This window comes from Eschrichtius robustus, chromosome 12, assembly GCF_028021215.1.
Source record: "Eschrichtius robustus isolate mEscRob2 chromosome 12, mEscRob2.pri, whole genome shotgun sequence".
Lineage (NCBI taxonomy): Eukaryota > Metazoa > Chordata > Mammalia > Artiodactyla > Eschrichtiidae > Eschrichtius > Eschrichtius robustus.
Genome location: NC_090835.1, coordinates 34,630,697 through 34,645,218, shown reverse-complemented (window position 1 = coordinate 34,645,218; position 14,522 = coordinate 34,630,697). Strand labels below are relative to the sequence as shown.

General features: G+C 41.9%; 1 protein-coding gene across 1 annotated transcript in view; it reads left to right on the top strand.

The window, feature by feature from the left end:
- Positions 1 to 14,522, top strand: part of CACNA2D3 (calcium voltage-gated channel auxiliary subunit alpha2delta 3) — a 789,028-nt gene that overhangs the window by 366,405 nt on the left and 408,101 nt on the right. The window contains exons 6-8 of the mRNA XM_068557675.1: positions 4,078 to 4,209; positions 9,879 to 9,939; positions 10,034 to 10,184. Of these exons, the coding sequence (XP_068413776.1) occupies positions 4,078 to 4,209; positions 9,879 to 9,939; positions 10,034 to 10,184 (344 nt within the window). The remainder of the gene's footprint in view (positions 1 to 4,077; positions 4,210 to 9,878; positions 9,940 to 10,033; positions 10,185 to 14,522) is intronic.

Genomic DNA, 14,522 nt, shown 5'->3' with positions numbered 1-14,522 from the left:
CACAGGAAAGTTAAGTCACAAGTCCAAAGCCATTAGCTAACAAGTGTTGAGTGAGGTCTCAAACCTGGGATTCCAGCTCCAGAGCCCAAGTTCCAGACTGGTGACTGCAATGTTGGGGTGCTGCCCAGAGGCACGCAGCAGAGAACAGGGAGGAAAGTTGGGAGTCTTCTTGGAACCTTATTTATTTGCTAAGACATGGAGCAAATAATGGCCAGTATGTATGGAGTGTTTTGTATGTGCCAGTTGCTGTGCTAAATGCTCTACATACATTAATTTGCTTGAGGCTGATCATCTCAGATAGGTCACAGGAGGATGGAACTCAGGACTGAAATGCGATGGCTACTCATTCACAGAAATAGAACTAAAAGGAAATGTGTGTGCATGTGTGTAAGGGGGAGTGTGCAGAGAGAACGTTAGCCATCTGCAACATCAGGTGACCCCTATGTAGCAAAGTGCAAGCTTCAGAGGAAAGCACAGATGAGAGCAGTTACTGGGTGGAAATAAAAAAGGAAGCTACAAATGTGATTTTTTGATGGATTGTATGATGTATTATAAAGACAGAGCAGGGATGTGTGAGTGCTTTTCAGATACAAATTGCAAATTGATCAGAAAGGTGGTGTGGGACTCTTACTCTCTAAACCTCTGCTAGTAGTCTGTTTTACTAAAAGCTGAACGTCTGATAGATTTTTGACTGGCATTGGAGGTAATTTAATCTCTCAGAAGGTAGAGGAAACAGGAGGAAGAATTGCTATTCCTGGACTTGATATTGACCAATATGAATCATAAGTTGATGCATAATGGACAGGAACATTGGGAAAATGACCATGTTACGTGGAGTTCACTTTATTGAGCAGAGAGGCTGGGCATTGACACAACACTAAACATTAAGGAAAATGATTTTAGTCCAGTTTGTTGCACTACAGGTAGGACCCATTGAAAGAGGTCAGGAAGAATTGTAAGCTCATAAAATTACAATGCAGATGTGAAAATCTGAATTGTTCCCATAAAGAAGAAAAGGGAGAAGGCCTTTAAACGTCCTTCACTAGGAAAAAGGCCTGCATCTATTAAACTGAGATTTTAAAAACAGTACATTAACAACCATAGAATATGGGTATATTGTATAGGATAATTAAGAGAGTATGAGTACATGTAATGGGTTGAATAGTGGCCTCTAAAGGATATGTCCAAGTCCTAACCTCCAGTACATCCTTCAAATGTGACTTTATTTGGAAATCGAGTCTTTGCAGATGTAATTAAGCTAAAGATTTTGAGATGAGCTCATCTTGAATTTAGGGTGGACCCCAAGTCCAGTGACTGGTTTTCTTAAAGAAAAAAGAGAGGGAGATTTGACACAGAGACCCACAGAGGCCAAGTGAAGATGGAGGCAGAAATCGGAATGATGTGTTTATAAGGCAAGAAATGTCAAGGGTTGCTGGCGACCACCGGAAGCTAGGAGAGAGGCATGGAACAGATTCTCCCTCAGAGCCTCCAGAAGGAACCAATCTTGCTAACACCTTGATTTTGAACTTTTGGCCTCTGGAATAAATTTCTGTTATTTTAAGCCCCCACCCCCACCCCAATTTGTGGTAATTTCTTACAGCAGCCACAGGAAGCTAATACAGTCCATTAAACCCCTTAGATTATTTTAACTAGACCATATTTTTTAGTGATTCTACTTCCCTTATTCATCATACCCTGGGAAAACCGAAGCCCTCTTTTCTTAAAGAGACATAATTTCAGAGCAAGATGTGGTATCCAAATGAAGTGGATGAAATGATCCTCAGGCACTACAGTTCTTTCTCATTTCTGAAGGTGCTCACAGTTCCCAGAGGGAGGAACAATCTTAGGTTACTAGGGCCATCTGGAGATATGGGCAGCCTTTTACTACCCCCAGAGAAATCATGCTCAAGAAAAAAGAATTGTCTAACTGGAAACTGGTGAACTCCTTAACATGTTGAGACAGAGAGCCAGTGAAATGGAATTTTCGCTTCTAATTGTGGAAGGTTTTTATAATTGAAGTTATTGATGGAAGGGGCAAGAACCGTGGATTTTTCACTGTCATTATTGTATTTGCACCTTCGTGGATTAATTTAAGTGGCTTTCATAGCAAAGAGTGAGTCACGGTAATTATTGTCAAGCTTGGACAGGAACAATAAAGAACTCCATTTTCCAGGATGGTGAGGATAGTCTTACTCAAAATTACTTTACAGGAAAAAGTTGACTTGATCATTTTCACTCTCCCAGTCTATGATGTGGTTTATTATAGTTTACAAGAGTTAGAGCATTTGCCCTTGAGATGAGAGTTAGAATCCCAATTGCCTGTTGAATCTGGGTAAGCGGTCTGAAAGAATGAGACAGGCTGGAGCTAAGACAGTAAGACAAGGCGCCATGTCTGTCCACTGGGTCAGGCGTCATATCGTGGCTCTGTCTCATCCTCCACATCTTGTGGGCAGCCAGCTGGCAAAGGGCAGGCAGCTGGGAAGGAGTAGTGGCTAGCACAGTGCCAACAGTGAGTTTCCTTGCAGTGTACCTAATTTACATAAGCATTCCTAGAGTTACTTTTTTCGGTGGCTTGCTGTGCAACTTATGGGCTGGACTGATGGAAACTGTCCCCATACCCCCTGTCTGCGTAGTATGGAGGGATCTTTGGAATGAGGACGCCACAGTGGGGTTACTGTGATTCACAGTTCCACAGGGAATTCTGGTGAGGATGCTGGACTCCAGGGGAATGGACTAGCTCCATTGATGACTTTGTGAATGCCTATGGCCATTAGTCCCTTTCTGTCAATGTGTTTTACCTTCCAAACAGGCCAAACAATTGGGTATTATTATCCCTATTTTACAAATAAGGAAATCACAGATAAGAGGCTTTGCCATTTGCTAGTTGGGTGTTTTAGGAAAGAACCTGACCTCCTGGTGCTCCGTTTCCACTTGTATAGCATGGAGAACATCAGTGGACCTGCTATGGAGGGCTGTGGTGGGGTGACAGGAGTGAAGATGAGCACAGTGCCTGCCTTGCAGGAAGGACTCAGCAAAGGTTTCTCCTCCTCCTCCTCTTCCTGATTATTAACATGCTCATCCTGTTGTCATCCTTACCCTCATCATACTGGGACTGGACAATTATCTATACTCTTGCAACAAAATTTTGCTGAGTGTTGCATTATTTTGAAACAGGATCTTCCGAGGTTAAAAAAAAGTGGACAGTTAAAGAGTATCCTCAGTGATCCACCATGCTTTGAGCAGTATGCAAGAAATATATATTTTCTGTCTTCGTCTTCACTCTTAATTCTCATCTGTGGACAAAAGACAAGGGGTTATCTTTGGGCTCCCAAGGGTGAGGAAAAGACATTTGCTCATGGGATGACAGGGCAGAGAGTAGATAGTTGTCTGGAATTGGAGAACAGCCTTTTATTCATCAATCCATCCGTCCCATCAATTCATCCATTCATCTCTTTATCCATCCATACATTTTTGGAGTTTCTGCCACGTGCTGGTCAAAGGTGTGCAGCAGGAGATCAAAGCAAGATTGTTCCTGCCCTTATGGAGCTCTTAATCTGCTGAATAAAAGAGGTAGAGAGATTTAGTTATGTAATTCCAATTTACTTATTTATTTATTTTTAAAGCATACTTTTAAGTTAGAGGTGGAGAGAATTGGAACAGGGCTGCGTTGGCTGAGGTGACTGCAGTGACAGAAAACACATTTTTCCTGTTTTCAATGCTGAGTTCTGACTCAGGAGCCGAAAAGTAGAACAGAATGCTAAGAAGGTCTCTCTTTGCTTTCTCAGGAACTATTTGCTCAGCCAGATTGAAAGTTACCCAAAAGGGGATGTGCCTTTCAAATAAGGAGTCATCAGTAGAGGCTCCTGGGTGGCTTAGAGGGCTCAGGCGGGATGGGGAAGCTCTAATGTATGGAATTCCCAGGAGCTAAACATTTCGGGAGCTATTACTTTCTTCACAGCTTCCTGCAGGACGGGCCCCATGGTGATATCTGCCAGCTACGTGGGATGCCAGCTGGGGTTCTGTTTCACTTTGGTTTGTAACACTCCTCTTCTCTCCCCCCCCCACTTTTTTCCCCAGATCCAGCAATTGTCAATGGGGTTTATTGGTCCGAATCCCTAAACAAAGTTTTTGTAGATAACTTTGATCGTGACCCGAGTCTCATATGGCAGTACTTTGGAAGTGCAAAGGGCTTTTTTAGGCAGTATCCAGGTGAGTATCCCTGCATTGAGAATTATGAATCAAGTTACTGATCCTGTGATATTTTCCTTTAGGGTTCAGGGTTAACAATTTTTTCCCTTCCCTTAGAAGAAAATGAAAGATTAAGTCCAAATCTATTAAATCTGTTGTCAGGGTACAGGACAGGAATGCAGTGTGGCATCTGCATACGTGTGCACACCCACATTTGGATCTACATGTGGTTTCAGCATCTTCCTCAATAGAGTAAGTCATAGAGCCGCCACCTAAAGTGAGGAATTGGAGTGTGAAAAGTATCATATTTCATCTTTCTGGACAAGAGGTTGCTTTTATTACTATTACTACTATTACTATTATTGTTGTTATTATTACCAGGGAAAGGAGCAATCCATAATCGGCTGAGTTAAATTCTGACTGAAAAATGTAAGAAATGGAAACATTTGAGCTTAGGTTTCCCTACTCTAAAGCTGACTGCTCCTAGAGGGAGAGGTTGAAATGGCCAAAGCACTACTGACATCAGGGCCACCAAGAGCACCTTCAAATGAATGTGTTTGTCAGAGTTTGTCCATCATGACTTTGGAACAAGTGTTCCTTCTAGGGTCTTCCCAGGCCTCTGCTTTGCAACAGGAATTTAATTCTGGCTTGGTTTGAATTGTAATTAAAAAAGGAAGTTTTAATTTTGCTTACAAGTTGTGAAAACAGGACTGGAGGCTGCAATTGTGCCAATATCACAGCTGTAGAAATTAACAAGCTCAACCTAAAAGAAGGAAAAAAACGCCCTGCATAATCTTGGAGCAATTAAGTGGAGTCTTTTATGTTTTCATTAAGTAAGGCTAGGCACCTGATGTCTTCCCACTTTGAGGCACAGAGACTGCCAGCCTCTGCCTTCAGGAGTTGTTTGCCCTGCACTTAGCATCTGTCCCCTGAGACTTGCCTGCCAAGTGCCTGCTTTGCCAGATTATTCAACATTTCCCAAGAGCTGTGTTCAGCAGGGCATGCATGACTCCTCCTGGAGCTCACAGAAATTTAAACAATAAGCATTCTATTAAAGATAACATTATAATAAACAGTGGTCTATTAAAGTTCCAGTGTCACCAAATTGCAATCTGCTTTGATACACTCAACAGAGAGTAAATTTAATGCAGATGTTGTGAAAATAGAGCATGGTGGGGGGCTGATCCATCAGGGAAGCCACAAGGACATCTTACCACGTGGCATTTGGATGAAGGTGGAGCAAATAAGAAGAAACCACAGATCATCTGTTGTCTCCACCAGCAGGAAGTCTTCAAACTAAATTGAAAGTTTCAAATTTGAAATCTGATAATAGAGATGTATTAGTCATCTCGGGCTGCCGTAACAAAACACCACAGACTAGGTGGTTTAAACAACAGACATTTATTTCTCATTGTTCTGGAGGCTGGGAAGACCAAGATCAAGGTGCTGGCAGATTTGGTTCTTGGTGAGACTCCTCTTCCTGGCTTGCAGACGGCTGCCTTCTTCCTGTGTCCTCACATGGGAGAGAGAGGAAGCTCTGGTGTTTCTTACTCTTCCTGGAAGGGCACTAATCCCATCATGGGGGTTCCACTCTCATGACCTCATCTAAACCTAATTGCCTCCCAAAGAAAATTACCTCTCAATACCAGAACATAGGGGTTCTTCAACCTATGAATGTTGGTGGGACACAAACATTCAGTCCATAACAAAAGAAAATCCTCATAAAGTGTTTCTCTAATTGGAGAGATTAATTTATGTACAAGATTTTTATCAGTCAGAATCAGAATAGTTGACTCAGAAATGCTTACAGTTCTTTTATGATATTGGTGGCAGAGTTCTGACTTTGTAAAATTTCTGCATATTTTCTTTGTGAATAAAGACATAGGTCACAGTCCTCCAAAGGGCTTCACTGCCCTGATACATGTCAGTGCTCACTCAGTGCTTGGTTCTGAACAGAGAGTACGCCTCTTGTTTCTTGGACATAAAATGATTGTTAGATGAGGGATCCATGGGCTTTTATTGCTAGGATTTCTTTTTTTTTTTCTTTTTAGGATGCTTCTTTTCATGTTTAGAGTGGTACAATAGTATGAATCAGTGGTAGGTGTAAATGTCGTAAGCAGAAGGGACGTTCCTTCATTCTTACGTAAGTGTGTCCTGAGTTCTTGCTTTGTTCCAAGCCCTGTGTGAGGCCCTGAGGATAAAATGGTGAGCTAAGCAGAAATGGTCACTGCCCTCGCGAAGCTTCCTCTTGTGGGGAAGTGCATTCATCAGAGATTTTGGTTGCCAGTGGCAGAAACCCAGTTCCAACCAGCTCTAGCAAGGAACACATTCATTGAATCACCTGACTTTCAGGTGATGCTGAGTTAAGCCCTGCTCTGTTGGCCCTACTCTTCATTTTCATGTACCGAGAAGATTTTGAAGACATATGTTGCCTTAGATGAAATTAATTTCCCTCCAATATTAGTTTATAATGCCTTTGGGAGAGAAACAATAGTATATAGGAATATTGCACAATATTTTACATTTAATCTGATTTGAGCATTTGAGTCTGCAGTAGAGATTTTGACATTATTTTCAGTTTCACCTGTGGATATGCTGAATGTTCTAGGGACCTTGTCCTATGAAAGCTGAGGAAGGCAGGCTAGGCATCACTGATGCGGGTCATGAAGTCTGGAGTGCCGCCGAGAGAAGGCTGAATGGCAGTGAAAGCTGCTGCTGACCTGCATTGTTCCTTTTATCTTGAGATTCATGCCCCAGCCAGCCTGGGTGGGATCCCATGAGGCATTTGACACTTCCGGAAATGATACGGCTCCTGAGGGTACTCCTTGGTTAAGTGACAGTTCCTTGGATCTCAGAGATTTAAGATGAACCAACTATTATTTCTCTGGGATTTGATTACTTGAACATTTTCAAAATATCTGTGTGTATAAAAAATTACATACTAAAATGCTGAAATGTCCTAGGAGAGATAGTACCATCTGGGACAGGGTTTCCTGAAGTTTGTCTCCTAAATCATTTTGTTGTGAGATTCTTGGGAAAGGAAAGGCTCAATGGTCAGATTAGTTTGGTAAATGCTGCCTCTTGCTGCCCCAGCAGCAAAGGTTCAAGATGAACATAAGCAGATTAAAGGCCCTCAGATGTTCCTCCCATGGCATGGAAACCAGTTTTACTTTTATACACTTAACTCACACTAACATACAGAAAATTCTCATGGAACCTCCTTATACTGCCTGTGTAAGGAAGAGAATGGTGGCATGGGATTTGGGAGATCAAGTCCCAGTCCTAACTAGGAATCTCAGGAAAATCTGTTGAACTTTCAGAGCCTTGGAGTGCCTGCTATGAAATGAAGATTTGGGCCCAAAGGTTAGGTGTGGGTGAGATTATCCTCCAGGGCCCATACAGCCCTGTCTTTGAGTCAAAGTGTGACCTTTATTGTTATATCCAGGGCAGCTGTGCCTAGAACTGTGTTGAGGTACTGTCTTCATCCCCTTAGTGTGTACCTCCTGTCCTGACCAGGAAGGGCGTGGGCCTCCTGGTTCCTGCTGTCACCAGGCTCTTTCTTTGGTATAGACATCCTCTCTGCACAGCCACACCAGCCTTCCTTCAGCTCCTTGAACTTGACATGCTCTTCTCATACCTTGGCAGACATGGTTCTCTGTGCCCGGGGGTTGTCTTCTTTACCCTGTGGCCACCCCTCATTTTTGTTTTACAAGTCCTACGTGTTTTACATGTAGTGGGTTGAATAGCGTCCCTCCAAATTCATGTCCACCTGGAGCCTCAGATGTGACCTTTCATGGAAATAGATCTAATATAGCTGGGATGTGATCATACTGGATTAGGATTAAATCCAATGTAACTGGTATCCTTATGAGAAGGGAGGACATACAGGCACAGAGGGAAGACAGCCACGTGAAGACGGAGTAGGAAATTGGAAAGATGAGCTACAAGTCAAGGAACACCAAGCATTGCTGGGAGCCACCAGAAGCTAAGAAGAGGCAAGGAAGGATTCTTTCCCTAGAGCCTTTTTGAAAAGCACCAAGTTTCAGCAGTGCATGGGTGGAGTTACAAGCCTATTTGCAGGGAAAGGACCTCAATCCAAAAGGAGAGCATTGAGTGTCATTAATTCCTTCTTCCTAGGCCCTGGCCTAAATGCTAGGACAGTAAAACAGAATTGCATGTTTTCTCCCCCAGTGGAGCACTTGGTGATAAGGCTGTGATGGAGGAAGGATGGCAGAGTAGGGGTGAGGTGGAGGATGATCAGGTATGGTTGTGGTCTAAGAACACTGGCCACAATTCAACTCAAGGAATGTCCACTGAATGTCTACCATGCGTCAACACATTAAAAAAAATTCTCTTCATTTGGACTCAAACCAGTTCTTTGTGGAATTACACATTGGAACATTACCTAGCCTCACTATATATATAATTTCATTATGTGTGAAGACTGTCATCCTAGCTGTACTTGGCTTTATACAAATGTAGTATGTCAGATGTTTTTAAAATAAATTGCATTCTTCTCCTTTAGTGTACAATATATTATGGCACTTTTATTTTATCTTCATTACCTAATAACCTTCAGTTGGCAATGGCTTCTCATACTTCTGTTTTCCGATTTGTTACAGAGAACCTTTAAATTAGGTCCATTTGCACGTGGGAAATGTAGGTACAAGGAGGACAAAACAAAATGACTCTTTGGTTTACAAGCTGCCATCTCATGATTATCTCTGGAATAATTTAGTGATGTTATCTTAAGCATGTGCCTATTATTAGCCCAGTGTGGTCCAGAAAACTGTCCCTTATTAATTGGAAAGGAGAATCTCAATGCTACAATCAAAGTCAGGATTTTCTCCTGTGAAAATAATTTTTCTGTTTTATTTTCTTAACTCCAAAGTCTGTGTTTCTAATCCTCCATCCCTGAGCAGTACTGATGGTTGAAAACAATGATTTTCTATCTTATTTTTAGGCAGCAAACACTTTCTTTTTAAATGAAAGTTTATTCATAAAGATTAAGTTGTAAATAGAGAATGTGAACCTTGGACATATCCTGACCAGTCTGCAAGCCATGAGACTAAGGATGTTGGATCCCATTTTACGTAAGGAGAAAACCCCCCAGGCTTCAAAGACTGAAATTCAAATTTTATTATGCAGTATGGTTAGGGCCATTTTATTTCATTTCAGTGTAGAAGGCCAACACAAAACAGAACTGAAAAGAGAACAGACTTGTGTATATTCTGAGATGGAAACATATTGAATGCTTTCTACGCCCCGTGCCCTAGACATTACCTATCTGGGTCCAGGGACGGGGCCTGACTCTGCCCAGAGATCCATGAATGATGCAGCCGGGTCCAGCAACTTGAAGGACAGTGAGAAATGACCTTGGCTAACTTTTATCATTAGCCATGGGAAGGGGCTGGAGTCATGTCCTTTCTTGATGGACAGTGGGTTACTAAAGATGTCACCACTCTCTAGCAGATCTTGGAGTGCCTGAGCTAAGGCCGTGTTTGCTATGGCATTCCAGCCCTAAAGCACCTTCCCAGAGTTGGTGATGGAGCATGTGATGAGCTCCAGGGTTGGTGTTTGCATGTGATTTTTCACCCTGTTCATTCAGTCAGCAAAGCAGAGCAGCCTTGAAATGCTGTGAATAAATATTTGAAGTTTCTGGGTTTCTTATAACTCCATTTTTCTTCTAGGGATTAAATGGGAACCAGATGAGAATGGAGTCATTGCCTTTGACTGCAGGAACCGAAAATGGTAGGAAACGGTCAAACCTCTTAGTTATTTTTTAAAAGAGAAAACTTGCAGAGAGATTCAGGATTCATTTTTACTTAATTTTCCTCTGATCTAGGTACATCCAGGCAGCGACTTCTCCAAAAGACGTGGTCATTTTAGTGGATGTCAGTGGCAGCATGAAAGGGCTCCGTCTGACGATCGCAAAGCAAACAGTCTCATCTATTTTGGATACGCTGGGGGATGACGACTTCTTCAACATAATTGCCGTAATTGCAGCTGTTTTGTGCTTTCTTTGCACTTTGAGTTCATGTGATCTTTTATCAGCAAGCAGTTAACATTCTTATTGCTTTTGTATACATAGCATTAGATGCCCTAGGATGAGGTCTCATTAGTCCCATGTGAGTTCACTGAATCGTGGTATTGGAGGGGTTTCGGGGACTGGGAAAGCAGTTGAGCACATTTTTTCTCACCTAGCACTCAGGCACTATTATCTGGAAGAGTAGCACCAGATTTAGTTTTCCTGGAGAACCAGCCCTTTCAGAACCTTGGGGAATTAGACCTAGCAAGATTTTCCTTAAACTACTAGATTTTCTCATGTGGAAATTAATTTTAAGCTAGGTTAGTCTGATGGCAATGATAGTAATAGTAATCATGATGGTAAGACAACGAAAATGTAGAGAGCAGTTTAAGGCTCATAGAGTACTTTATCTCAGCTTCAGAAACAAAAGTGGCATTTATTAAGTGCCTACTGTGTGCCATTTGCTTACTCTTCATATTGGTATTATCTTCATTCCTCACAGCAGCTGTAGCGTGTTTGGGGTGGTTTTGGCATTTTCTCAAGTGAGGTTGCAGGGATTGAGAGTGTCAGTAACTTGCGGAGGTCACAGAGCTGGGAAGTGGGAGATCCGGGAACCAAGCCGGGTATGAACACACTGCCTGGGCAGGAGCCCTAATTCAGGAGTCCACCTCCAGTTCTTTTTCCTCTTCTCCCCCGTTCTCTGGTATGAGTCTCATCATGTTCCTTATTTCCGTCCCACTCTTTTCCAAAGATGATAGCCGCAATGAGCCTGGTTGTTTTCCTTGAATACTTAGCTGGGTGCTCCTGTGTGATGGTCACCTGTGCTTTTCCACATCACCTCTATCTGGGACACAGAGTGGCTGCAGCAGGCAGTGGAGGCAGTGTGGTGAGAGGACAGAGCTTGGCTTCAGGGATGGGACTTAGTTTTGAATCCTAATTTGGCCACGTACAATGCCGCGTCTTGGGGTGAACCACTTGAGTCTGTGCCTCAGCCTGCAGCTGTGATGCAGGTGCAGTCACATCGCCCCCAGGGTCCCTGCCAGGATAACCCAAGCTGGTACACAGGAGGCCAGTGTTAGGGTATGAAAGAAGGGCTGCTATTTGAAGAATGAGTGGCATGGACATGCTCCAAGAATGCTGTTCCTGTGTCTGCATGGCTTCTCCGGGCCCCTGAGCAGAGTGTGTCATCATGGAACCCTATTTCTGGGCAGCCTTCTGCATGGGCATAACATCCACTTTTATTCACTGGGCAGAGGGCATGGGTATTGAAGTGACACTGGGCTTGCAGAGGGGATTGCTTCGATTAGTGTCCTGCCAGCTTCTGATGAGACTTGGAGCAAAAAGGCACAACAGCACAACAGCAGGGCACCATGATTTAATAGCTTCAGATTTTAAAAAGCCCTAAAGAAGAAAAGGAAGAGAATAATAAATTCCGTGGGAACAGAGGTTGGTCTTGTTTATTCACTGAACTATCCCCAGTGCCTAGGACAGTACCTGGCAAATAGTAATTTAAATCCTTGTTGAATGAGTTATACCAGCAGCTGCTTTCCATGGAGCACCACTGCCAAGTGTCCCAGTGTAGATGATCTCATTGGATCTTCACCCGAGCTCTGTACCGCGTAGCCTGGAGACAGAGGCGCCAGGAGGTAGCAGCTACTGCCTTTAGGTCACACACTCAGAAGAAGTGGCACAGTGAGGACTCAGAAACTGTCTAGGTTCCCCTTGTCCTGTTTCCTGAGCAGAAGTGAAGAAAATGTAGTTGAACCACTCACCCATCTTACTGTGAAACTGTATGGCCTCAGGCATAGCTCTTTGAAGGAGATTTTTCAGGCAGAACTTTGGGTTTCCAAATCAAGAAAAGTTACTTTAGTTACCAGGCTCACTGTGAATATGTGAAGAACGTGGGCTGATCCCCACACATCCTGAAGCATTTACAGATAAGAAGCAGCTAATTTGGGACTATCTTTCTTATTAATCTTTAATTACTCATTACAGAAGTATCAGAAATTTGCATAATAAGAAGAGCTAGCTAATTACATTGTGAATCCTTTATCAGTCAGGATTTATTGTTCTGTTAACAAAACCAATCGATTGAAATAATCTCTGTAAATTCATTAAGATATACAAACAGTGTCAACTCAATAATGAAGAGAGGGTGATTAAGATAATTAAAAGTAGACATGCCAGTTATTATAGAACAGTTAAGGAAAAAAAATTCTTTTTTACCCCAAATTGGCCCCTTATATAAAGAAACCCATTAGAGGGCCCATTAACCCTCACTGTACATCTGTTTGTTAGTTTTCAACATAAATGATCAGCTTCAAGACTATTTACGTAATTATTTCGACAACTAGAAAGATACTCTGAACTTTTTCATTTGAAGCCTCTATAGTAAAATCATGAACTCTATTCCCTTAATGGGATCAAATATGTTTGAATTTATATTAAAAGCCTGAGGTCATAAAAGGAACCACTAATTAGCAGTAACTCTAATGTATTGATTGCTTTTAATATAGGCAACATATGTAAAAATTTTAAACAACTCAGAAATGTTTCCATTCCCTTTCCATTTGGCACATGTTCTTCTAAATTTTTCTGTATATATATGAACACATATTTTTCCCACAAAAATAGAATCCTATTTCACAGACTATTCAGCAACTTGCTTCTATACTTGTATTGTATCAAGTGTATCTGAAGAACAGAGCATTCCATCCTCTATAGTTGGCATTAATTTTTTAACCAGTCCCCCTTTGCTGGACACTGTGCTGTTACTAATCTCTTTTCTACTCAAGAGTGCTACAGTGAATGGACTCGTACATATATTTTTGCAGGATTGGGTGTGCTTCTGTTGAGTAAACTCTAGAAGTGAAATTGTTGCCCCGAAGGAGGGTCTGCACAGAGTTAGGTATTATCAGAATGTCCACTAAGCAGGGTACAATGTTTGCATACTTAGAAACTGTATTAGTCAGCTCCATCTGCCATAACTAAATACCACAGACTGAGTGGCTAAAGCAACAGAAATTTATTTTATCCCAGTTCTAGAGGCTGGAAAGTTCAAAGTCAAGGTCTGGCAGGACTTGGTTTCTGGTGAGAATTCTCTTCCTTGCTTGCACATAGCCACTTTCTTGCTGTCTGCTCACGTGGCCTTTTCTCCCTGTGCTTACGCAGAAAGAAAGAGAAAGAGGGCAAGCTCTCTCACATCTCCTCTTATCAGGATACAATCCCATCACAAGATCCCTACCTTCATGACCTCATCTAACCGTAATTACCTCCCAAAGGCCCCATCTCCAAATACCACCACACTGGGGGTTAAGGGCTTCAACATATAAATTAAGGGGAGGACACAAACATTCAATCCATAACAACAATATTTTGAGGGTCCTAAATAGTAGATTTGTAATTGACAAGTCTTCATTTACATTCCCTTGAATTGTCTCTTCCAACCCTAAGTGTGTTTCACCAGTTTTGCCTTGCCAAATTGTGGTGGTGGTTTTTTCCTCCATCTCCTTTTCCTATTTCCACAGTGGCAAAATTGCTGTAGTAATGTGATGTACATTTTTCCTCCATCTGTCTAAAATGGTCACTTGCCCCCGTCTAGAGGGAGACCCCACTGCAGGCTCTTGTAAGTGCAGGGGGCTGGGATATTTGAAACTCCATTCAGAATGCCCTGCAAATCTGTTTGAATGCATTGTTCTAGTTGGCTGGATTCCATTTACGGGAGAGGACATTATCATTTCACCCTTCATTACACTGTCAGTTTTCTCTTGCTTGCTGGGTAGATGTTTGAGGAGACATTTCAGTGTTTTAGAGAGAAAGTAAAAAATACAATCTTTATTTTTAATGTTGGAAGCTCTTGTACATTGTAGGTTTTTTGTTTGTACAAATCTAATTCATCGTTGCCATTTGATTTTCAGTGCCATAATGGGGAAAGGAGGAAAAGAATTTAAATGGTGGAAAAGACTTTCCTTGCCCATTCTAGCCATTTTTGCATGTTTGTATTAACTTCATTGCTAAGTGCATCTTATAGTGTATTCTGAAGTGTCCAATCCATATCTTTCCAGAGAATAAACGTGAAAAGATAATGTTAAAACTTGTTTTAGTTTTCCTGAGCAGGATATTGCAAAATCAATCTAAGACCAATGAACTAAATGATTGAATTATGAAAGAATAGTTGAAATATGAGAGTGATTTTGTGCAGTTGAAGTTAAAATTTAAGATCAGACCACTGGTGCATGAAGAGAGATGTCTCTGACAAGAGAAAAGCCATATTTTTCTGATTCACTTTGAAGTCTAACTCCAAGCC